The 25,996-nt window shown below is 44.9% G+C and overlaps 1 protein-coding gene across 2 annotated transcripts in view; it reads left to right on the top strand.

Moving 5' to 3' along the window:
• The window catches only part of LOC146863776 (uncharacterized), a 300,646-nt gene that overhangs the window by 238,359 nt on the left and 36,291 nt on the right, over positions 1 to 25,996 (top strand). For both annotated transcript variants that reach the window (XM_085628004.1, XM_085628009.1), the window contains one exon: positions 12,912 to 13,031. In XM_085628004.1, coding sequence (XP_085484130.1) covers positions 12,912 to 13,031 — 120 coding nt within the window. The remainder of the gene's footprint in view (positions 1 to 12,911; positions 13,032 to 25,996) is intronic.

The raw sequence follows: 25,996 nt of genomic DNA, 5'->3' as shown, positions 1-25,996 counted from the left end.
TTGCGCCTCCCCTGGGGAGGTGTAAGGTTTTAGCGCATCCCCCGTTGTGCATGATCTTGTAATTCTGGGAAAGCGTCATAATCCGTGGGTGTTGCATGGGAACACCCACCACAATGCCCATTGTACACCTCCCTAGCGCAGAGTTAGCTACGCAGTGATTTGCTCTGCTTTGCCTTACTCCATATCCATGAGGCCATTCATAGTAATGCAAAGTGGCTTTAGAGGCCTCATAAATATGATTTTGTGGTTGGCCTAGTTGGAGCGTCACAAAAAGTGACGCTACTGCTGCGCAATGGGCTCATAATTATGCCCCTTAGTCCTGTGCTTAATTAGTAAAATATTAAGTGCAAGGGCCCAATATATTTTTCGACAGAATACTGCATCTTGCACCACCTAAGGTCTTTGCCAGAGCTATCACCAGGTGTGGCCCATGCCGGTATGATCGGTTGGGGCGGGAGGGTGGTGTGGGGGGTGTCAACAGACAATGACGAGGGAAACTTAAATTAAAAAAATGAAAAACACAATTTATGCTCGCCGCAACACCAAGTTGGTGATGCGGCAAGCACAAGGTAAGTGTTTTTCTTTTTTTAATTTGAGTTTCCCTCGTCATCCTCTGTCTACTCCCCCCAATGCTGCCCCCCTCACCATTGCTCTTACCTGCATGGGCCATACCTGGCTACCACATACCAGTACCAATGTCTCCTACTTACCATTACATTCCTACAAACAATGGACACCCAAGGCTGTAATAATGGCAGGAACAACCTGGCAATATTTTTTCAGTGTATGGTGAAGTTTTAAACACTTTGCACATGTGCTTTTTTGTAAGATAGCATGTGGTGGACTGTCATAAACATGTGCCCGTAGTATGAAATAAGTGCCGGTGCCAAACTACGGCATACACCTTTGCATCAAAGTCATGCAGAAGCTCAGGAAGTTTTCCAAGTCTAAACATTTTCTAAGTACCATCTTTTCACACTTTCCGCAGCATTTTATCATGGTCTCTTCTGAAGCGCCCATGACCTTAGCAACAGCACTTAGGAACCAGAACTCACTGCAGCAGAGCACACAAGCAAGGTCCATTACAGGTCCAGTTATCACTGGTCAGCTGGCAACTCAAGGAAAAAGGCTATTTGCAGTTTCTCGTGTCTCTTTAGCCAGACACTCACCTTTTCGCAAAGTAGCAACATAATTTCGACAAGAGTTCATACACTCACCGGGACGTTCTTAGCCAGACCTAAGAAAGAGGTGTGGGGAGGTGTTATATGCAGTTCTTCTGCTCAACCTCAATGTTATTTTATACCAATATGATCGATTCCCAGGGAACCCTCACACTACGGGTAAAAAGTCAGCATCTTGGACTTTATATTCTAGACACTGCACATCTTCCCTAAGACAGGCTGTGTGTTGTGTGTTGAAATCTGTGTGGAAACCTGAAATGAATGAGAAACAATTTGCTCTTTGGTGGCAGTGCTCCAGTTTGTGACCAGCAGAATGACAAACCTGCATCAGATAGCAGTTGATCTAGTATACAGTTCCACCAATCCCAAGAGGACATGGCAATGACAGGCACAACCATCTGCATAAAGTTGTATGGACGTGTTACCCCTTTCGAGCCGTGACAAAGAAGAGTAGCAAAAGAGTTTTAAAGTGTGAGGATTTGCATGTGAAAGTATCTTCAGGATTTGTGGTGTCGATAGAAGAAATGAATCCTCATGTCTATCAAAATCTTGAATTTAAAATTTTGAAAATCACCAACACGAAAAAGATCACTTAGAGTGCCTCCATTAAGACTTGTTTGGATCTGCAAGGATTTTTCTCACTGCTCACAGTGAGCATAGGATGGTGTAATAGTAGAAGGTCTCGTACATAAAACAAATTCAGCTGTGCCCTGGTGCCCAGTTGCAGCCATGGTGCAGTGGACAGTGTGGCTGCCCAGTCATGTGCATGTTGCCTTTTGCACCAGGACCACTAGTGCTGGGCGAATTGGGACTGAGCCCAGTGGTAATAGAACTCTAAATCTGTTGCAGTAAAACCATCCTTATCGTACAGTTGAGTAAGTACTCCCGACTTAAACGTGGATTGTTTGCCAACCCACACAAGTCTAACTAGCGAGGACTGCATGGATTTAAGAATTTTTGGGTAAGTATAAGTGGTAAATAGGTGAAAAGGCATATGAATTTTGGTATTCTGATAAAGGTGGGGCATATACCTGACTTGTTACAATGTTGTATAAACCCACTTTATGTATGGTCTGCTACATGTTGGGGGTGTTTGAGCTGGGCAGGACCCGAGTCCTCGCACCTCACTGGGTTAAAAAGTTTGGAATTTTGAGAAGTCAACCATGTACAGATTATAGTAATTGCTGGTTTGTATGGTCATATGAGCAAAAGTTAACAAAAAGAATTTAAAAAAAAGAACTTATGACATTCATTTTCATTATGGCTATTCTGCCGGTAAGAGAGAACTGTAAGGTAAGCCATTATTCGATTTGTTTTTCAAGTTTGTCTGTGGGTCACTCTCTAGTTGTCCGTTAAAATGGTCTCAACTGACCCAGATCCCCAAATATTTTACCAAGCTGTCAAACAACTCAAGTGGCAATTTAAGAAGGCATGCTTTAGTGAAGGATGTGAGGGGAACAAATATGAATTTATTCCAATGCATCTGTAGGTGAGACAGAAAGCCAAACTTTATCCATTTGTAATATGCTGAGTAAATGTGATTGCTTTGTTGGTCTTGTTCACCAAAGTTCTCAACCCTTCCTTACCTATTCCTTTCTCCCTTTTGTGGGTGTGTGCACGTAGGGCCCCAAGGGCTGTTAGATTTAAGAATGTTGAGAAGGGTTAAAATCCACTGTGGGTTTGTAATGGGATTCCTTGGAGAATCATTATTGAATAGACATCTTAAAATATTTTGCATTATCTCATTATCATACACATACAATTGGCGCTGTATACTGGATCTCCAACTAAGCGGTGCTTGCCACATGAAGACATATTGATGAACATATGTATTTGCCACCTGGGCCTGAATCACAGAGCTCTCCTCCACTACGCTTGCTCATGGCTCCTCATCCTGCTGTTTCCCCATATGTCTCCAACCGTGGGGAAAGTAATAGAAACTGCCTCTGGATTGACACTGACAGACTGAGTTCACACCTACTTCTTACCCCCTAGGAGAACTTACCGTATGGGACAGTGAGTGGGGAAGCTCACACCCAATGTAATGATACCAGAGGAAAGTTGTATCTTTTTGCAAATTGGGGAGTGGAGCTCTTTACTTGATCAAAAAACTATAAGCATATTATTTCACATCATTTATCATTTTGTCACCATGCATTGGCTTTAACTGTCCTTATCAAGTACATTTTTAGAAAAATGTATTTCTGGTATACTTTATTAAACTGATAGAGAATAATTAATAACCGTGGAAAGAGTAATGAATGTGTAGTCTATGCTTTCGGCATTATTGGAAGTTGCAGGTCCACCCAATGAAACTGGAACCAATGGATTAGGTGTCTTGAAAAACATCTGAAGGTAATCGATGGAACTAATTATAATCCAGCCAGTAAATAGGCCATGATGTACAATTGTTTGGGGGTGGAAGTTAGGAGGTTATTTGATCACATTGTGTTAGTTGAAAAGGTGGAAGAGGACCAAGAAGAGGACGCTTTGATAGAAGGAAAGATAGAACAAAAAGTTACTTAGATACATATATGAGTGTAAAAATGGAAAGATATAATTTCTATTATTGATACCAAGTACCTGGTGAATCAATTGAATCTTATGATGCCATCTTAGGGATGCTGGCCATTTCATGTACTTTTAGGGATATGGACGATATGATTCGGGACCAGATGGTAATGCATACCACGTGTGTGAAGGCACAAGAGGAACTCCTATGTCATAGAAACCTGAGCCATGACAAGGTCATTTCAACTATCAAAAGTATAGAATAATCCTCAGTTTTTACATAAACCCAACAAACATCGCTCTCAACCTAATTTAAAAAGAAAGGGAAGTACCTAAAAACATATCAAATAAAATCAACAAGACCAAATAATCCTTGTCTCTCAACGATAAACCAGTATGTAACCATTGTGGATCAACTTTTCACCTAGTATCTAGCAAAAATTGCCAAGCACTAGGCAAATTGTGCAAGGGTTGTAGAAAAAAATTCATTTTTATAAAGTATGTAGTGCATTGCATGGCACAAAATTATACGCTGTGCAGAAACATGGTAGAAAAGAAGACTACAATGAAAATGAGTTGATGGAAAACTTAGTGTTCCTATTAGTTATCATCAACAAGGAAGAAGGTCAGAATTAACCAAACTGTTATGTACATGTGAATGGAGATAATATTGAAGTCTTAGTCAACACCAGTTCATAATTACTGTTAGACATGTTAGACCTGTGAGCCTTCCTCTATACGTTTTGCCTTCCTTCTCCATTGTTGCTGATCTCAGTTTTGTTGGCCTTAGGACTTTATGCACTTTACCACTGCTAACCACTGCTAAAGTGCTTGTGCTCTCTCCTTAAAACATGCTAGAATTGGCTTATACCCAGCTGTCATATTTAATCTACTTATAAGCCCCTAGTAAAGTGGCACTACATGTGCTCAGGGCCTGTAAATTAAATGCTACTGGTGGCCTACAGTACTGGTTGTGCCACCTACATAATTAGCCCCTTAAACATGTCTCAGGTCTGCCTTTGCAGAACCTGTGTGTGCAGTCTAAGCTGCCATTTCGACCTGGAAACGTCCAATTGTCAGGCCCAACCCTTCATTTGTATTACATATAGGTCACCCCTAAGGTGGGCCCTAGACAGTCACAAGGACAATGTGCAGTGTATTTAAAATCCTGGACATTTACTTTTAAGTTGCACATGTCTAAACTCAAATTAGTTTTTTACTACTCTAAGGCTTGCCTCTCACGTAGAATAACCTTATTACATTTTATAAGCACAACTTCCAAATGGGGAAAGGTAACTGGATCATGTTTGGTGCCTCTGGAATCCTACTTTAAAATCCTAACTTACAGTGAAGTTGGATTTTGAATTGCAAGTCTGAAAATGGCACTTTCAGAACGTTGGTATTTCCTTGACTTAGCAATTTAGTGCCTGCAGCCTGTCCCTGGGCCACATGACTGGTTGTGGTTGACAATTGTCTCATAGACAGCCATCCACATTAGGAGCTTAGGTGTGACTAGATGGGCCATCACTGACAGGATGGGAGGGAGGAACAGTCCCACTTACACTTGAATAGGCTACGTCCTGACTCCACAGAAAGGGCTGCATACCTCCTGTAGTTAACAAAGGGCTGCATACCTCCTGTAGTTAGTTCGGAGCCAGAGCCAGGAAGACAAGGCATCTATGCACTTCAAATGCATGGCTTTAGAGACACTTCTCCCCAATTCAAAAGCACAACTGTGTATAAAAGAAGTACCTCAGACACCAACTCTTCAGTACACTACTGGACCTGTTGATATTCTGCTAGGAAGAAAGACTGGTGGGCTGTTATACAAACTACCACTATGCTGGACTGCTGTTCTAATGGACCTGCTACCTGCTGCTCTTTTATCCGGGAAAGAAGAACTGGACCTGCAACTTCATCTTGAACCCAAGACCCAAGGGTTAGTCTGTGAGTCTCCTTATCTGAGCCTCATGGACATAAAAGCTCCAGAAACCAGCTGCAGTGAGCTCCTGATCTTTTTGGGTCTTCGCGACCGCAAATGGGCTCATTCACATCAAGATCGCGCAGCTGGCACTGAAATTCAGCTCTAGAGACTGCCAACCCGTCTCTTCACACGGTCACAACAACAGCTTGGAGGGGACAGCCAACACGAAGCTCCAGAGACCCCCTTCCCGCCTGCACGCTCAACCTGCTCTTCGCACTGTGCCGACTGCACAAAAAGATGATGCACAGAATGCTGAACATTTTTAAACATTCACACCCAGTCATAGATCTGGGCCTAAATCCATCATTAATTTTGCTCAGCATGCCATTCCAGTTTGGACCCAGCCACATGCAAGTCATTCTTGACCCTGCCGCCCATGGGAGCAGTCCAGCCTGAACTGCCAGCCCAGATCCTCCCTGGATTGAAAAAAAGCATCCTGGGACCAGTTTTGTGGTATCACCACACATCAGTCAGGCTGGCTTAAATCTGGTGGCATAGTGAAAATGGAACCCACGTCTGTGCATACCCATCTCAATAAAGATGACTATATCAAAACGAAAAAATTATGGAAAGAATGCTGTACATTGTCAAACAATCACCACGGTCACAGATCTGGGTTAAATCCATCATTTGTTTGCTCACCATGCCACCCAGTTTAACCTTCGCCATATGCAAATCTGTCTTGACCCCGTACCCATTGGGAACAGTCAAGCCCGAACTTCCAGGCCAAATCCGCCCCGGACCAGAAAACAAGCATCCTGGGACTGGTATCGGGGTATCACCCCTCATCAGCTAGTCTAGCTTAAATCCAGTGGCGTAGCGAGCTCGGGACCCACGTCTGTGCAAACCCTTCACACTTAGGGCAACTATAGCAAAACAAAAAGATGATAGACGAAATGCTGAACATTGTCAAACATTTACCCTCAGTCACAGATCTGGGTTAAATCCATTGTTCATTTGATCACCATGGCGTCCCAATTTGGACCCAGGCATATGCAAGTGAGCACTTGTGTGGGCATATCAATAATTTACAGTGTGTTTTAAGCTGTCCTATTTCTTACCAACAGTTTGCTTTAATCATGGATTCCAATTCACCATAATATCTGGGGTAGCGTAAGTGAGATAGCACGCCCTTTGACCATCACTTTCACTGACACACGCTTACACATGCACAAATTCACACCCTCTACTATGTAAACACACTTTCACCTGCAAGCAGCACATAACATACATGTAAAGTCGTTTTTTTACTTTCCTCCACTGCCAGGGAAGGTCTTATTCCAGCTAACTGTACTCAATGTTTTATTATACTACTAGTAAATGGGTAATATTATTCGCCATTAGTTTAATAAAAATAATTGACAGAATACAGAGTGGAGCCACAAACAACATCGATAAGGACAAGCTAACAAAGTGTTCCTGGCACTGACTTTGCCACCTCTGAGGCCAGGGGTCACAACGGCAGTACCAGGGGTCACAATGGGCATGCCAGGTGTTGCAGCTGCAACCCCTGGCAACCCTTACATGATGTCCATGGCTTTAATGTTACGCTATTTCCTCTTTTCTGCTTTTCCTTGCACATTAGTCCATGGCTTCCTTGTCTATTTTGTTTTATCATGTGTGCGTACCTCCCCTAAAACATAGCCTTTTTGCCATCCTCTTCCTTGGCTTACTAGTGTCTTTCCACTGCCCACTTTTTAGGGACCTGCTTTTATTTTTTAGGTCAGCTGTCCTTGAGATTACATATGTTTTCCAACTGTCTCCCTTGTGTTATTTCGCTGTTCCCTGTGCTCTTTGTTGCTCTCTCTCATCCACGTGCTTCTCCCTATCCTGTGGTCTGTGTTGCTTCTTCCTCATGTGCTCCTCCCCTCACCCCCTTCTTTATCTATCCCTCATGTCTTTCTCTGTCCATGCTTTGTGTGGCTCTCTTCTTCATGTGATGATTTGTCCCTTTTTTTTTACTTTAAGTATCCTCACCCTATCTCCCACCTGGCTTGGCCTTTGCCTCCCTCAAGCTACCAGTCTTATTTTTCTTTTTAGGTTGAGCCTAGGCAGCACATGTATTGTCTCTTCGAGACATGCTGAATTCACTCTATGGGTTTACAGCCCACCCATTGCCTTCTTATTTGTTCTTCGATTGTTGTTCAAACATGCTTGCTTACTGTTGGCTAATCTTTTCTCCCTGTCCCTCCTTTTTGTGTTTGGTTTCCTCCCAGAGAGCAGACCCCGATTACTGGTAACATTATGCTTCTGTGTTTATGTGTTCATTTGGTGGACTATTTTCTTATTTGATTCCTGTTCGTGTCACTGTTTGACCTTGTTTAGTGGTTCAGCTTTGGTACCCGTCACTTAATCTCCCCGTCCCGTTCAATTACTGCAATTAAATATCAGATGCTTCAGACGCTGTTTTTGAAATTGCCTCTTTTATTGTCCCTGACTTCAAAGTGTGAAGACTAGTAGTTGCATTACAAACGGTCCTAGTAATTTTTGGGAGCATTTTTATAGAGCGCAGACTTGACTGACACAAAGATATTGAAGTGATTTACAAAAGCACCAGTTACATTACACAAGGTCAGGTTAACTTTTTGGTTTTAGGTGTGCGGAGATTAAGTGATTCCGATGTTGCCCATGTTTATTTATTATTTCCCCTCTACTTGACAAATGGGAGCACTTTTTGGTTGTTGGTATGTTCAGCGATCTATACCCTGGGGCTGGGACAGAGAGCGATGGACCACTAATGAGTAATACGAATAACATGATGTGCAATTTGATGATGTAGTCGTCAGCAAGGGCATTGTTATTAAACAAAAATCCAAATCAGCATAACCCAGGGAAACATATGGGTCTCACCCCCAAACTGAACCCTTTTGTTGTAGAATGTCTTTTGTTTTCAAACTTCCAAGACCTTTTTGATTTTTACCATAAGGTAATCAGTATACATTTCATAAATATCGTTTTACAATTCATATTTATAAAAAATACAAAACCATGTGTTTGTTCTGCAAAAAGCATCAATAACGGTAGTATTTTAAGTTTTGAAGCCTGAGGTAGCAAAACAGAATAGCTGCATAGTCTGTGCTTAATGGTAGAATTTTTTATAACTTTTTTCTAGCAGTTTTATTTACTTTAGAAACTTACTCTTACAGGTAATAGCTAAACATCTCTACATATCTCATAATTTTGCTACTGGAGCTGCTGTAAAATCTATTGGGATTATAATCTGCATAATATGTGATTTAAACAAACCAGCTAAAACACTGCGGGGCAAATTTATGGGGATTTGGCGTAGGGCCCGCAGCAAGTTACCTCGCTGTGCTGCCCTACGTCAAAGTGAAAGGACAGTAATGCACCATATTTATACAATACGGTGCATTCCTGTCCTTTCCATCTGCGCTGGCACAGTTTCGGCACCCTAACGCAAATGCAGCACCTTTACACCACGGTGCAAGGGTGCCTGTGTTGTTGACATGATTGCTTAATTGTAGGAAAGGGCAACCTTCCTGCACAAAAACAATCCATTGATGCTTGTTTCTCTCGCTGCGTGTGTTGCAAAATGCAGCACAAATAGAAAGAGTGATAAGCGAGGAGAAATAAAGTTATTTCTCCTTGTTATGCCTCTTCTCAGGAGGTGCAAGGTTTTGGCGCGTCCCCAGGTTTACATGGCCTTCTAAATTTGTAGAAGCGTCAAAATCCATGGGTGTTGCGTGGGTACACCCACTGCAACGACTATGGAACGCCTCCCTAGCGCAGAGTAAGGTAACACAGCGATTTGCGCTACCTTGCCTTCCTTCAAATCTATGAGCCCATATCCATGATTTGTTTGTTTTCCCTGCCAGAGCAGAAAAAGTGACGCTACAGTGGCGCAAGGGGCTCATAAATATGCTCCTACATTTGAAGTCAGTTGGTGGAAAACAGATGAAGAAGCTTCTGACCCGGATGGCTTCACAGGAAATCACATGATGTGACGTGGAATCAGATGTAGATCCAGATGATGTCAAAAGTGAATAATGACTCCCACATCAGGTCACCAGCACAAATACCAGAGCATTGTAGTGTTAACACCAGTAGCTGCTGTGGGACATGCATTTCAAGGCTACATGTGGTTGTAGGAGAGCACCACATTGACAACAACAAGTATTCACATTTATAAGGCTGCACTACTGACAGAAGCAGCAGCTTGACTACTAAATATTTAATATGGGCAAGAATGACATCTTACAAAGTAAGAGAGTTACCCCAGTTTGACCAGAAGGGACTGGGTAAGAAAGTTATATGCAACAAGATTCCCCACTGTGCTTCAATTTATGGAAGTAGTATCAATCAAATAGTAATAGTGTCAATCGAATAGTAATCACTGAACCAAAACCTTCCCTCGAAATAACTATGTAACAAAATTAATATGTACAAATCAATGTATTGCAGTTAATTCATATTACAACATTTAACACATTACATAAAAATATATTATTAAAATCTCATAGAGATGGATTCATCTTGTCAAGGTATTTTTTAGCATATGATTCAGAATCTCATTTGTCTTCACATATCAATACCAAGTCTCACATCTATTTTCTGTGTATCGAACAATATAACTTTTAAAATAACTTCAAACAATTGCACATAAAATATAAACAATGATGCACATTAAATAAAACAGGTGTCAACGCAGCGTTTTGGCGATTTTATCTCGGCCTTTTTCAGCCTTCTTCAGGACTTGTAAATCATGTATTTCTTTATTGTGTTAAAAACCCAATTGACTAAAAACAGTCTAAAACAAAAAAAGAAAAAAGAAAAAAAGAGAGAGAATGAAAAGACATTACTTATTCCTATGTCGGGCTGTTTCAGTGTGCACTATCTTATTGCTTAATCTTAATGTTATCAATTATTTTTTATAGCTAATATTGCTGAGAAAAACCTCCTAGGTTCTTATCCTTAACACTAGGTCATTTCTATATGCATTAATATATCATAAAACCTGTCATCGCACCAATTAATGCCTTTATAGGTCAGGTTCGCTTCTATGCCCCTATCCTCAAGATTAGGGTGCACTTCCTCTAATTTTAGGCTATTTTCTTCCAATCGTATCCATCCATTAGAAAAACAGTCTTCCAGATAAGAAACCTATGTTATTTTGAGATATGTAAAGAAAGGGGTGTTTATGGGTTTTAATAGTTTCAATCCTCCATTAATAATGAATTATCCAGGCATAACGTAATTTACTTACTCTGGAATCTTTTAATTTATTCAAAATTTCTCAGGGTTCACTGATAGCCGGTTATTATGTAGATTATCGCCCTAAAAACATATACAATATTGTCTTAATGATTTCAAAATTATTAAATTCAAAAGGAAACGTATATGGCATATGCCTATTCATTTCAACTCCTAAGTAGCAACTTACCCTGATTGAGTTTAGTTAGTTATCAATTCAATAAGTGCATCACTTTGTAGTATTTCAAACGTCCTTGGTCCCGAGATCCATCTGGTCATATCTTTCAAATTGTCATGATCCCTGATTTCTATTGGATAAACAAATACATATTGCTTTTAATGCTATGGTCTTGAATTTAAAAGCGCTACCATTACTCCTGTCCTACTGTTTTATTTGTGTAGGTTGTTCCTTAGTGCTGTCAAATTTAAGGATCTCCACTAAATGTTAAATGTTAAATCTATGGGATCCTCTTTGTTGTAGCTTATGGTTATGGACCCAGCACTATCACTCCCGCTCTCATTTATTGATAACTATGTGTATTTTATTCTTTTATCTGTGATCAATCTTACAAGGACATATTAGGTCAGTTTGTAATTCCATTAATATAAATAGTTATTGAAATTCTCACGTTAATTAATCCATACCTTCATGAAAAAGATGTTTTACTTATCTATCGATTTACCACTACTGCCATTACATATATAGGTGTCCATTCAGTGTATTACTTTCCCTCAGTTGTAATCACAGTTAAAATGTAAACCCCAGTGTATTAAGGAGTCCCCCTTTTTTTTATTTCCGAGTATAACTTCGTCTCAATTCTAGTCTCAATTCAATTTAGACCCCAGTCTATTAGGAGGTCTCCCCCGCTCCTTACCTCTGTTGGTCGGTATTGCGTATGTCTCAGGCTTTGGTTCTGTTTCCGGGTTCGAGAAAGCCGCGTTTTATACACTTGCTGGTTAATTGGACGTACTTCGTACGTAGGTGTCGCCCATTTTGTTGTCAGGCAATCGTAAACTCCTCGTTTCCCAACACGAACTAAAACCCGACGTTGCCTATATTAAAATTTCATTCCATATCCCGTTTTTGAACCTTCAAGTTAAAATAATCGAAGGATTGGATTTAAGCAGTTAGGTATTAAGTATTGAGGGCCAAGAAGACCAATCTTTAGGTACCTGATATGTGGCACATATTGGCTCATGCCATTCATAGTGGTTGACTTACCAAATACATTCATAGTTCTTTTCAAAAGTAAAATATTGATGCATATGTTTAATGTACTGTTTCACTTGTATACTTTATTGGCTCACTTTTGTAATTTACTGATCTCTGTGCAATATGTTGATTGAAACGTGTAACCTATTGGTTTGTAAACACCATATGATGCAGCGCGGCTCCACTGCAGTGGTGGAGGAGCATCGTCCCGCTGGCTCAGAGCCAGCACCTGTAAAATAAAACAATATATCTTATTGTTTAATTTTTCAGTTGCTGGCTGAGCCAGCGTGCAGCAGGGAGGAGTGGGATCAGAGCCATGGGAGGGGGAGGAGAGCTGCTATGTGCACTCTCTAAGTGCGCATGTGTGTTTGGCCAGCCGTTTGAGCCGATCACACACACATGCACACTTAGGTTTCTCCAACATTGAACAGCCAGGCCGGAGAAACAGCACAGACTCCCTATCCTGAGCTGTGCGTCTTTTCAGCCCACTCAGGCCAATCCCTGGGCTGCTCTCATTGTATGAGAGCAGCCTGGGATTGCACAGTCAGTCTGTGACGTAGTCCCAGTGTCTTCTTGGACAAGGAGACACTCGGACTACTCCCTCGCCTCTTGTGCACCCCCCGCACTCCCATCTCTCGTGCACCCTCCTGCTACTGCTAATCCAGCTCTCTGTGTGTTGCATAAGTCATCCTTGATAGTGGTGGACCTAGCAGGATCAGTTGTTTTGCATGAACCTCAGGTCAGCTGTGCTAAGTATTCACAGGGCAGCTCACATCTCATTTCTGATCAGCCCATGGTCTCTGTCTTTCAGCCTCCAGACCTTATGCAAAGCCCAGCATACGCGGTGGTGAAGAAGCCTCCTGCTTCAGCTTCTGCTACAAGTTCAGCCACTCCAGATACATGCTATGCAGAAATCAGAGACCTGGAACAAGTAAGAAGTGGCATCTGTGCTGACATTGTATGCTATAGCTGACACAAATAATCAGGGCCACTGTAATTATGTGGCAGTGGAGGGCCACAGGAATTATGTCGCAGGGTTGAGTAAGTTATGTGGAAAGAAACAGCTAATTATGCGGTGTAAAGTGCACATTTTGTAATAGTGTTTCTTCATTATTTTGACATTTTCACACTTGTTATTCACTGTCTGAGCCTTAGTTACACCTCATTAGTATGAATTTAATATCCAAATACAGCAATAAGCTACAAAAAGGTGACCAGTCAAGTTTTGCAAAGGGCCTCGTGCTGTGCGGCAACACGTGTAACTATGCTTTTAGTAACCTTTTTATGTGGCAAATGCATCAAATTCATAACAATGCCAATGTGTCATCGCCGCACAGTTCCATAATTACAGTGGACCTGATGATAAGGCACACTTGCCAGTGTCACTGGAAATAGGGTAGATAAGTGGAATTTTGTGCCCCTAGTAGTAGTGACATCTTATCACACAATCACCTCTGGGGATCTGAGTATAATTTGGCAATCATTATCACTCATTTAATGAGTGAACTGTAATTATGATAGGTAGATTAATCTGATGCAATACTGCTCCTTATTCGACCGGTGTAAGGGAATGTGTCACAGTTCCCAATATTGCAGTTTAAAAACAAATGGTAGGGAAGGCACTATTCATTTCTTAATTAGGGCAGGGAGAGGCTTGCAAGGGATTGCCCTAGGGTGCTCCTTCAAACCTCTGGTTCCTGATTCCTGTGGTGAATATTTCAGAGCAGTATGTAGGCTGCTGATGGGATTGTGCAGGACAGAGACCAGAGGAGGTTATGTGAGACCTGGGACCCCTGCAGTATCGCTGCATGTCTGTGCAAACCCTTCACACTTAGGGCAACTATAGCAAAACAAAAAGATGATAGACAAAATGCTGAACATTGTCAAACATTTACCCTCAGTCACAGATCTGGGTTAAATCCATTGTTCATTTGATCACCATGCCGTCCCAATTTGGACCCAGGCATTTGCAAGTAAGCATTTGTGTGGGCATATCAATAATTTACAGTGGGTTTTAAGCTGTCCTATTTCTTACCAACAGTTCGCTTTAATCATGGATGCCAATTCACCAAAATGCCTGGGGTAGCGTAAGTGAGATAGCACGCCCTTTGACCATTACTTTCACTGACACACGCTTAAACATACACAAATTCACACTCTCTACTATGTAAACACACTGTCACCTGCAAGCAGCACATAACATGCATGTAAAATCATTTTTTTACTTTCCTCGTCTGCCAGGGAAGGTCTTATTCCAGCTAACTGTGGTCAATGTTTTATTATACTAATAGTGAATGGGTAATATTATTCGACATTAGTTTAATAAAAAGAATTGACAGAATACAGAGTGGAGCCCCAAACAACATCGATAAGGACAAGCTAACACAGTGTTCCTGGCACTGATTTTGCCACCTCTGAGGCCAGGGGTCACAACGGCATTGCCAGGGGTTACAATGGGCATGCCAGGTGTTGCAGCTGCAACCCCTGGCAACCCTTACATTATGTCCATGGCTTTAATGTTACACTATTTCCTCTTTTCTGCATTTCCTTGCACATTAGTCCATGGCTTCCTTGTCTATCTTGTTTTATCATGTGTGCATACCTCCCCTAAAACATAGCCTTTGTGCCATCCTCTTCCTTGACTTACTAGTGCCTTTCCACTGCCCACTTTTTAGGGACAGGCTTTTATTTTTTAGTTCAGCTGTCCTTGAGATTACTGATGTTTTTCAACTGTCTCCCTTGTGTTATTTCTCTGTTCCCTGTGCTCTTTGTTGCTCTCTCTCATCCACGTGCTTCTCCCTATCCTGTGGTCTGTGTTGCTTCTTCCTCATGTGCTCCTCCACTCACCCCCTTCTTTATCTATCCCTCATGTCTTTCTCTGCCCATGCTTTGTGTGGCTCTCTTCTTCATGTGATGCTTTGTCCCTTTTTTTTACATTAAGTATCCTCACCCTATCTCCCACCTGGCTTGGCCTTTGCCTCCCTCAAGCTCACAGTCTTATTTTTCTTTTTAGGTTGAGCCTAGGCAGCACATGTATTGTCTCTTCGAGACATGCTGAATTCACTCTATGGGCTTACAGCCCACCCATTGCCTTCTTATTTGTTCTTCGATTGTTGTTCAAACATGCTTGCTTACTGTTGGTTAATCTTTTCTCCCTGTCCCTCCTTTTTGTGTTTGGTTTCCTCCCAGAGAGCAGACCCCAATTACTGGTAACATTATGCTTCTGTGTTTATGTGTTCATTTGGGGGGCTATTTTTTTATTTGATTCCTCTTCGTGTCACTGTTTGACCTTGTTTACTGGTTCAGCTTTGGTGCCCGTCAATTAATCTCCCCGTCCTGTTCAATTACTGTGATTAAATGTTAGATGCTTCATACGCTGTTTTTGAAATTGCCTCTTTTATTTTCCCTGACTTCAAAGAGTGAAGACTAGTAGTTGCATTACAAATCGCAGAGTAATTTTTGGTGGCATTTTTGTAGAGCGCAAACTTGACTAACCCAAAGATATTGAAGGGACTAACAAAAGCACCAGTTGCATTACACAAGGTCAGGTTAACTTTTTGGTTTTAGGTGTGCGGAGATTAAGTGATTCCTATGCTGCCCATGTTTATTTATTATTTCCCCTCTACTTGACAAATGGGAGCACTTTTTGGTTGTTGGTATGTCCAGTGATCTATACCCGGGCCCTGGGACAGAGAGCGATGGACCACTAATGAGTAATAGGAATAACATGATGTGCAATTTAATGATGTAGTCGTCAGCAAGGACATTGTTTTTAAACAAGAATCCAAATCAGCATAACCCAGGGATTTTGTAATTGAATTCAATAAAAACATTTGGGTCTCACCCCCAAACTGAACCCTTTTGTTGTAGAATCTCTTTTGTTTTCAAACTTCCAAGACCTTTTTGATTTTTACCATAAGGTAATCAGTATACATTTCATAAATATCGTTTTACAATTCATATTTATAAAAAATACAAAATCATGCGTTTGTTCTGCAAAAAGCATCAATAAAGGTAGTATTTTAAGTTTTGAAGCCTGAGGTAGCAAAACAGAATATCTGCAGAGTCTGTGCCTAATGGTAGTATGTTTTAAAACTTTTTTCTAGCAGTTTTATTTACTTTAGAAACTTATTGGTACTGGTAATAGCTAAACATCTCTACATATCCCATAATTTTGCTACTGGAGCTGCTGTAAAATCTATTGGGATCATAGTCTGCATAATATGTGATTTAAACAAAACAGCTAAAACACTGCGGGGCAAATTTATGGGGATTTGGCGTAGGACCCGCAGCAAGTTACCTCGCTGTGCTGCCCTACGTCAAAGTGAAAGGACAGTAATGCACCATATTTATACAATACGGTGCATTCCTGTCCTTTCCATCTGCGCTGGCCCAGTTTCGGCACCCTAACGCAAATGCAGCACCTTTACACCACGGTGCAAGGTTGCCTGTGTTGTTGACATGATTGCTTAATTGCAGGAAAGGGCAACCTTCCTGCACAAAAACAATCCATTGATGCTTGTTCCTCTCTGTGCGTGTGTTGCAAAATGCAGCACAATTAGAAAGAGTGATAAGCGAGGAGAAATAAAGTTATTTCTCCTTGTTATACCTCTTCTCAGGAGGTGCAAGGTTTTGGCGCGTCCCCAGCTTTACATGGCCTTCTAAATTTGTAGAAGCTTCAAAATCCATGGGTGTTGCATGGGTACACCCACCGCAACGACCAAGGAACACCTCCCTAGCGCAGAGTAAGGTAACACAGCGATTTGCGCTGCCTTGCCTTCCTTCAAATCTATGAGCCCATATCCATGATTTGTTTGTTTTCCCTGCCAGAGCAGAAAAAGTGACGCTACAGTGGCGCAAGGGGCTCATAAATATGCCCCTACATTTGAAGTCAGTTGGTGGAAAACAGATGGAGAAGTCTCTGACCCGGATGGCTTCACAGGAAATCACATGATGCAACATGTGGAATCAGATGCAGATCCAGATGATGTCAAAAGTGAATAATGACTCCCACATCAGGTCACCAGCACAAATACCAGAGCATTGTAGTGTTAACACCAGTAGCTGCTGTGGGACTGTCAGGCTTCGACGTTGAGCTGGCGTTCGTCGAGACAGTGACGCTCCAAGCGTCGCTAGGGAGGTGATGGGTATGAAACTACAATACCCATCACCCCTACCGAACGCGCAAACGCACTTCCGGAGGCAGTACAAAAGCCTCGTACACGGAAGGCCAGGGGCTTGTCAATCAAGTCCCACCTGGCGTTCGGCGAGGTTACGGACCTCGCGTACCCTGTTTCCCGTGCTTCCTTGTTTCGAGAGCCAGGACCTGGCTCTACCCTGCGGATTCCGGCAAGGACGGCCTTCGCGCTCAAGAGCGCTCTGCCGGGACCCTTGACACCGTGTGAAACTTAGCGGCGCTTCATCCCGGGAATTACTGAAGCTCGCTCTTCCCGTGGCCCCGCTGCGACTAGAGACCTGGCCTGAGTCTCTCCCCACCTCGGGAACTGCATATCTCCCTCAAGACCCTTCTCCCCCCGCTTGGAGCCTACTGAAAGGCTCGGAGAGCGCCCGGACAACGCTGCAGCCGTGAGCCCATCCTGTGTGCTGTTCCTGCGCTTGGAGCCGCTTGAAAGGCTCGGAGAGCGACCCCGTCTCCATTTACTTGGTGACCACGACTGGGAAGGACTCCTTCCACCTCCTCTCCGGTACCTGCTGGGTCGTGAGTACCTCTGAACTACGTGAGACTGCATGGGCGATACAGAGAACCGTCTGAGTGAGTGTGCTGGGGATATCACCCCCTCTGTACTGGTGTTACTCCCTGAGGTGTGGGTAAGGGGTTCCGGTGGCTCACTCTGTCCCTTCTCTCTCAACAGGAGTAGGTGTCCTGAGTGCAGGTTCCGTGTAGTCGCCGCAGCCCTTCCCCTGTTATCCTTCTTCCCTCCTTTCCCCCTAGGGTGGTGTTGCTTATAGAGGGTTTCTAAGAGTCCTCGTAGGTAATACCGTTCTTGGAGAGAGAGGACTCTAGCGTCGTGGATCGCTCCTGCTGTATCCGGCTTATAAGGTTAGTAAGCATCCGGGGTGCCTGCTGACAGATTGACAAGCCCATGGATAAATACAGCCCGAGCGATGGATACCGCTACCGTCCTGGCCACTACGTTGGATACCTTGAACGTGCTTCGAGCGGAAGTGGACGCCTTCAGGGTGGAGAATCTGGAGCTTAAGAATGAGATGGGCACCATGAAAAGAGAGGTAGCCTGCCTGTCCCGTCACCCTCCAGCTGGGACAAAAAGGGGTTCCTATATTAGAGACTGGACCCTGCCTCCGCCAGTGAGAACTCAAACACATGTAGCGGAAGGGGGTACCCAGGCTTCCGGCGGGGGGTCACTAAGCTCCGGGGTCTTCCCACATCACTCTTCCTCTACACCTCACCAATCCGGTACTCCCCCGGTTCAGATCATTCAGCCCATGCAGCTGCCCCTTGCCCTCCTGAACGATTCTTTGGGGACCCAAAGAAGTATGGCATCTTTATGGGCCAATGTAGGCTCCATTTCTTGTGCAAACCGACTGTCTTTCCGAATGACCAGGCAAAAACGGCCTTTGTAATGTCTTATTTAGGAGGTAATGCTGCTAGCTGGTCCTTCCCTTTGATCGAACGGGATGATCCTGTTCTGTACAACTTCCCAGCCTTCTGTGTGGAGATGCAAAGGCTGTTTGATCGCAAGGCGCATCAAATGTCGTTGGATAAAGAACTCCTTACCCTGAAACAAGGGTCATAGGACCTACTGACTTACATTACCTCCTTCAACCGACTCTTGGTAGAAACGGACTGGCAGATAGAAAAGAGAACATCCTTATTCTATCAAGGGTTGAGAAGCGAGCTCAAGGATGTTCTGGCCCAAGTGGTACAAATGCCGGCCACTTGTGAAGAATTAATTGATTTAACTGTCCAATTGGACCACCGGCTTCAAGAGCGGAAAGGGGACAAGAATCGCAGCGATACCAGGTTCCTTCCCATCCGGCCCCGATCGGTTTCTGAGGAAAGGCCTTCCCAAGGGGAAGGGACCGAGCCCATGCAGATCGGTGGCATCCGAGGCCCCCTGAGTCAAGCAGAAAGAGAGAAAAGGAGAACTCAGAAACTCTGCTTATATTGCGGCAAGCCGGGCCACTTCATCAAAGACTGCCGAAGTCGATCCAAGAACGCAACTACAGGAAGTCCTGGGCTTAAGACCATGTCCGTAGTGGATTACACGACCGAGGACCAGGGAAACTGACGAGCCCAAATAAGATGAGGACCGCTTGTTTGAGGCCTAGAATCGATGAGGTCTTCCCGGCTGCAGCCAATACTATACAGCCCTCAGTCGCCCACATGAATGTGTGCGTCTTGTTGAACTTGCCTCATGACATATCTGTGGTTGTCCACGCCCTACTGGATTCCGGCGCCACCGGTAATTTTATAGACCAACAATACGCCAAGAAACTAGATATACCCTGTGATCAAAAGGATATCCCCGAGATGGTGAAGGCAGTGGACGGCTTGGCTCTGACCTCGGGTCCGGTGTGTTATCACACTAAGCCCCTCGTGATGCAAATAGGGTTGAACCACTTCGAACAGATACGATTTGACCTAATCGATGCCCCCCATTTCAAGCTCATACTAGGAATGCCCTGGCTGACTCTCCATGATCCCTTAGTGAGGTGGACTGCACGCACCGTGACTCTGAATTCTTCATTTTGCCAAGAACACTGCACCGCAGAACGAGTCAGGACCTCGCCCCATAGTGGAAGTTCCGCGGGGTTCCTTGCCAGCACTTGCAAACAGCCATGTGTAAATCCAGTCACCGAGTTACCAAGCGTATACGAAAGATACAAGACTGTCTTCAACACGCAAGAGGCAAAAAGATTACCTCCGCAGAGAGACTATGATTGCGTCATCGAGCTAGAGGCTGGAGCCAGCATACCCTGCAGTAGAATCTACGCCCTCACCGAAGCAGAAACCTCGTACCTCCAGAGTTATCTCGACGACATGCTTTCCTCTGGGTTCATATGTCCGTCTTCCTTGCCTGCCTCCTCTCCGATCTTCTTCATTCCGAAGAAAGAGGGCGGATTAAGGGCCTGCATTGACTACAGGGCGATCAACAAGGTCACTATAAAGAACAGATATCCCCTGCCGTTGATCCCTGTTCTTTTAGACCAACTGAAAACCGCAAACATATTCACCAAACTGGACCTCAGGGGAGCCTATCATTTGGTGCGGGTAAGACATTGCGATGAGTGGAAGACCGCCTTCCAGACCAAATTCGGCTTGTTCGAATATACGGTAATGCCCTTTGGCCTGTGCAACGCCCCCGCCGCGTTCCAGTACTTCATGGATGAAGTACTGAGGGGCCTCTTGGACGTATCATGCATCGTGTACATCGATGACATCTTGGTGTACTCCGCGTCCATGGAAGAACATGTGAAGCACGTGGCGGTGGTGCTGGAGCGCCTACATAAGTTTGCGCTATACGCCAAACTGGAGAAGTGTTTGTTCCACGTTTCTGAGGTGGAATTTTTGGGATACGTCATCGGTCCCGACGGATTGTGTATGGACGATAAGAAAACGCGGGCTATTACCCAGTGGGAATCACCTACCAATGTGAAATCCCTACAAAGCTTCTTGGGCTTCGCAAATTTTTATCGCCGCTTTATAAAGAACTTTTCTGGTATTATACAACCGTTAACCCTTCTCCTGAGGAAAGGAGCCTCCTTCGAGTGGACCACTGCAGCGGAACAAGCCTTTCAGACATTGAAGGTCTGCTTCACAACCGCCCCAGTGCTCCGACATCCGGATGCCACACGTCCCTTTATGGTCGAAACCGACGCCTCCCAATATGCAATAGGGGGCATTCTATCACAGAGACATCCAGAAACCGGACAGTTGCACCCCGTTGCATTTTTTTTCAAGAAATTATCTCCCTGTGAGGTGAACTACAGCATTATGGATAAGGAGCTTCAGGCCATAAAAAGAGGGTGTGAAGAGTGGCGACATCATTTGCTCGGCGCAAGACACACCGTGGAAATCTATACGGACCATCGGAATCTCTTATTCTTAAAAACCGCCAGAGCCCTGACCCCCAGACAACTACGCTGGTCGTTGTTTTTCTCTGATTACGACTTCGTAATCAAATATCGTCCTGGGCCACAGAACGGAAAGGCCGATGCGCTGTCCCGGCCCCAAAATCCCTTCATTACGAGCCCTGCGTCCGCCACAGACAACCCCCTTATCCTGAAGTCGGCATCGTTCTCTGATGAGAGGACGGCAGCCGCCACTACACCTGACTTCATAGAAGAAGTGCGAAACCAAACCTCAGTAGCCGATGAAGTAGGTTGGGTAGCTGAAGACCCGCTACATCGGTCCTCCAAGCAGCGTCTCTTATATCAGGATGAACGCTTATATCTGCCGACTTCTTCCCTACAACAACAAGCCTTCAGATGGGTTCACGACTCCACCTTGGGAGGACATCTGGGAGTACATAAAACCACGATGGCAATGAAGCGCCATTTTTGGTGGTCTACATTATCTACGGACACTGCGGCCTACGTAGCAGGGTGTGCCATATGCACGCAAGGGAAGTCTCAGCACCAACGACCGAGCGGACTGCTCCAACCTATTCCAATCCCTCCAGCTCCGTGGCACACTCTGTCTATGGACTTTATAGTGGATATGCCCCCCAGTAGGGGAATGACTACCATCCTGGCCGTCATAGACCACTTGACTAAGGCCATTTTATTGCCATGGAGAAACTCCCTTCAGCGGCGGGCCTATCCCAGCAGTTCTTACAACATATCGTACGGAGCCATGGAATCCCAGCGGTTCTCATTACTGACAGGTGAACGCAGTTCACGTCGCATTTCTGGAAGGCCTTGTGTCAAGTCATGAAGGTGGACGCCCGTATCTCCACTAGCTACCACCCTCAAACAGACGGCAAGACGGAGAGGCTGAACCAGACGTTGGAGCAATACCTTAGATGCTTCACGTTGCTCCACGAAGAGGAATGGTGTACGCTGCTATGGATGGCGGAATTCGCCTACAATAATGCCGAACACTCATCGCTGGGATGCTCCCCCTTCTTCTGTTTAACAGGATACCATCCAAACATGTTGCCCTTTGAATGGCCTGCACAAACCAAACACCCTTCTATCCAAGAACATCACTCGCACCTGAAAAAGGTGTTGCAGACGGCAAAGAAACAACTGGAAACAGCACAAGAAAGAGACAAACACTACGCAAATAAAAGAAGAACCTCTGAGCCGGCCTACACAGTAGGAGACAAGGCGTGGTTAGATACAAGACACCTACGAATAAAGGGGAACACCCGCCTGAAACCAAAATACGTGGGCCCATACCCCATTGTAAAAGTAGTGAACCCTGTAGCCATGAAACTGACACTCCCGCCCACATGGCACATACACCCAGTGTTCCACGTCTCTCTGCTAAGACCATGTCTCCCTCTCACGAGACTCCCCCCAAAACCTCAGCCCCTACTGTTAGATGGCGGGGAAGAGTACGAAGTTAAAGGGGTACTAGATTCCAGATACATCAGAGGTAGGCTACACTACTTGATCGATTGGAAGGGTTATGGGCCCGTGGAGAGGTCCTGGGAACCTCTGGCCAATTTGCATTGCCCTGTGTTGCTTCGCCGCTTCCACGCGGCTCATCCTATAAAACCCGGAGGCCCGTCGAGACGCCGGCCCTTGCCGGGGGTTCTGTCAGGCTTCGACGTTGAGCTGGCGTTCGTCGAGACAGTGACGCTCCAAGCGTCGCTAGGGAGGTGATGGGGATGAAACTACAATACCCATCACCCCTAGCGAACACGCGAACGCACTTCCGGAGGCAGTACAAAAGCCTTATACACGGAAGGCCAGGGGCTTGTCAATCAAGTCCCACCTGGCGTTCGGCGAGGTTACGGACCTCGCGTATCCTGTTTCCCGTGCTTTCTTGTTTCGAGAGCCAGGACCTGTGTGGAAATTTAGTCCGTAACTGAACATTATCTGCGCCATCTTGTCTCTCTCCAGCGCCGCACGCAGAAACACACGGCGGCCATTTTAGACACCATGGCCCCTCTCCCCGCTCATTGCCGATCGCCAGCGCGTCCCTCTGGCGCTGCGAACATCCCCCCGCTCTCCGGCCACCCCCGCTCTCTCATACATGGGCCATAAACCCTCTCCTTTTGCGTGACCCTGCCATGGAACCACATCCCGTGCCTGACCAACACCTCCTTTTATCCCATACATGGTCATACATCCTTTTGATAACCCCCTTCCTCTGCGCCCGATTGTCCGAACCGATCCCAGGCCATCACCTAGCCCTGCGGATGCAGTTTATTGCCCCTACTGTAAGGGAGACACCCCACATCAAAGGGATTACAGTAGATCAACATCCCACCCCCTGAGACCCGACCAGTCGCACACACCCCCAGGAATTGGCGGAATGTCCAGCTGTGTGATAGCCATCTCCTACTATGGGTGGGGTGGGGACTTCTACTGTAGATATGTGTGGGAACAAACTTGAAGTGGGGATTCCAAGGATGTCTTTCCGTACATCAAAGTCTCAACAAGAATGTATCACATGTAATAAAGCAAAAAACCTGTGTATAAGAGGCCAGGCCTCAGAGATGTGGTTAGAGCACTTTGAGACGATACCTTGCTGTCCGATCTGACGTGTTCTGCTCCGACGGAATAAAACTTTGTTTCCTGCCTTCCAGTCTCCGGCGCCTGCCTCTTTTGTTGGTTAATCATCGAATGGTATAAGAGGCGATTACCGCCGGGCAATACTTGAAAGGTTATCGACTGAAACTGCCGCTACCATTTAACAATTGGTGCCCAATGTGGGGCCTATCAGCGACACGTGGATCCAACGGGAGAGGTCCCAACGACAGAGTGAACGACTGCAACGATCGGGAAGAGATCCTGCCCGATAGACCCTCGTCTGGCAGCCGATCATCCGAACTTCACTGGTTCCGAGCAGACCTCTCTCGAGTGATCTACGGTCCTGACTGGGAACCATCAGGAGTGCCGCAGCAAATACGGAGAGTAGAGGACGATCGGGCGCTGGAGACGGAAGATGAGAAACTGTCCATGCGGTCCGGGTAAGGTCGTGTAACACGACAAATTGCGAAACGATTGATTGATTGATTGAAAATACTAGTATTGCTTATTTGATTGTTCTTTTTGAGATATTCACTGCCTACAAACGGGGAAGAGTAGAAATACTCTCTCTCCCTTTGCAGATAGTGAAGGGTAGGTAACGCGGACTTTTGTCCCCCTTTGTAATCTGTCGTGCCTATTTTTCTCCCCACTAATTGATTGTCCGAACATTGATTGTTTTTGAAGAATAGTGCTCTTTGAGATATTCTCTGTTTGCAAATAACGTAGAATAGAAATATTCTGTCTAGTCTTTGCAGATAGTGAAGGGTAGGTAACGCGGAATTTTGTCCCCCTTTGTAATCTGTTGTGCCTATTTTTCTCCCCATTGATTGATTGTCCGAACATTGGTTGTTCGATATTGGTTCTTTTGAGGTATTCTCTGCTTACAAATAACGTGGAATAGAGATATTCTGTCTAGTCTTTGCAAGCAGTGAAAAGATAGGTAGTGCAGACTTTTGTCCCCGTTGTAACCCGTCATGCCTATCTTCTCCCCACTGATTGGTAGTTGGTTCTGCCCGGACCGCTTATTAGAGATGAACCATCCGGCTCCACTGGAAGGCACCCCTAATAAGGACATGTTTACTAAATATGGACTAGTCGCTGTAGCTTATAGCAAACTATGGCATAAATATACAAAAAAGGACTCCGAAAGTCAGTGGCCACTGATGGGATCCTTTGATGACCATAAAATAGAAACGCTAGAAATAGCTCTACGTAGCAATAAAACGACGCCCACTATGCTCGACAGTATCGGCATATGGCGCAATGAAACAACGCAACGGAAAAAGAGAGAAGACGTAAAGGCAGAAAAAGAACTACGAAAGGCAGCTCACCTTGCCGCCAGAAAGTTAGAGGAAGAAATAAAGGAGAGAAAGGAAGCTAAACAAAAACAAGAATCTGAAACGTCAGGCCAGTGCCCTGTTAGGACCCCCTCTACGCTCTACCCTGAGTTGCCTTCCAAGCAACGGGCGAACGATGAATTGCTATTAGGTCCTCCGATCATCTACATGCCCCCTCCATACGCTCCCTCCCAGCCTATAGTGCAGCACCCACAACCCCCGAACGCAAACGAAAGCAGTACCAGGGCCTCGGTCCTCGCGGCCTCCGCGCCGGCCGAGCCTCTTGTACTAAACACAACGTTAGCAATAACGTTAGATGACCCCGAGACGAGAAAGAAAGATTCCGCCAGAATCAATCGGCTAACAAAGGGTGAACGAGCCGGAATCGATAAGGTAGTGAGAACACTAGTAGAACGGAAGGAAAGTGAGGAATATGTGACAGATACGTATAACTCGTATGCCGACAACCACAGACGACACTTTGTCGTACGACTTTGTTATCGCACTCTGAATGCCTATGAGGATAGGTACCAGGATAAAGGTCCCGAAGGCTTAGCAACCTTGTATAGAAAGGTTGATATTGGGGAAGGGGGAGAGAGCGATGTGACGGACCTCTTCACACGTACACTCGAAGTCTTCCGACATCTTAAAGAACACAGGCAGACGACCAAGACAGAAACCCCCATAGCGACTGAACCCCAGGCAGGGAAAGCTGATACCATGATGCCCATCAAGGAAGCCGCTCCTTACTGGGTCCCCCCACGAGGTCAGGGAACACACGATGACATCAACCACCAAGATGCGAAGGGAAGGGTTGCATATAACTGGGTCTATCAGCCATGGGACCGACAAGACATCCTGACCTTTAGAA

This window comes from Triturus cristatus, chromosome 2_1 (assembly GCF_964204655.1).
Source record: "Triturus cristatus chromosome 2_1, aTriCri1.1, whole genome shotgun sequence".
Taxonomy (NCBI): Eukaryota; Metazoa; Chordata; class Amphibia; order Caudata; family Salamandridae; genus Triturus; species Triturus cristatus.
This window is presented reverse-complemented; position numbering and strand designations above follow the sequence as displayed.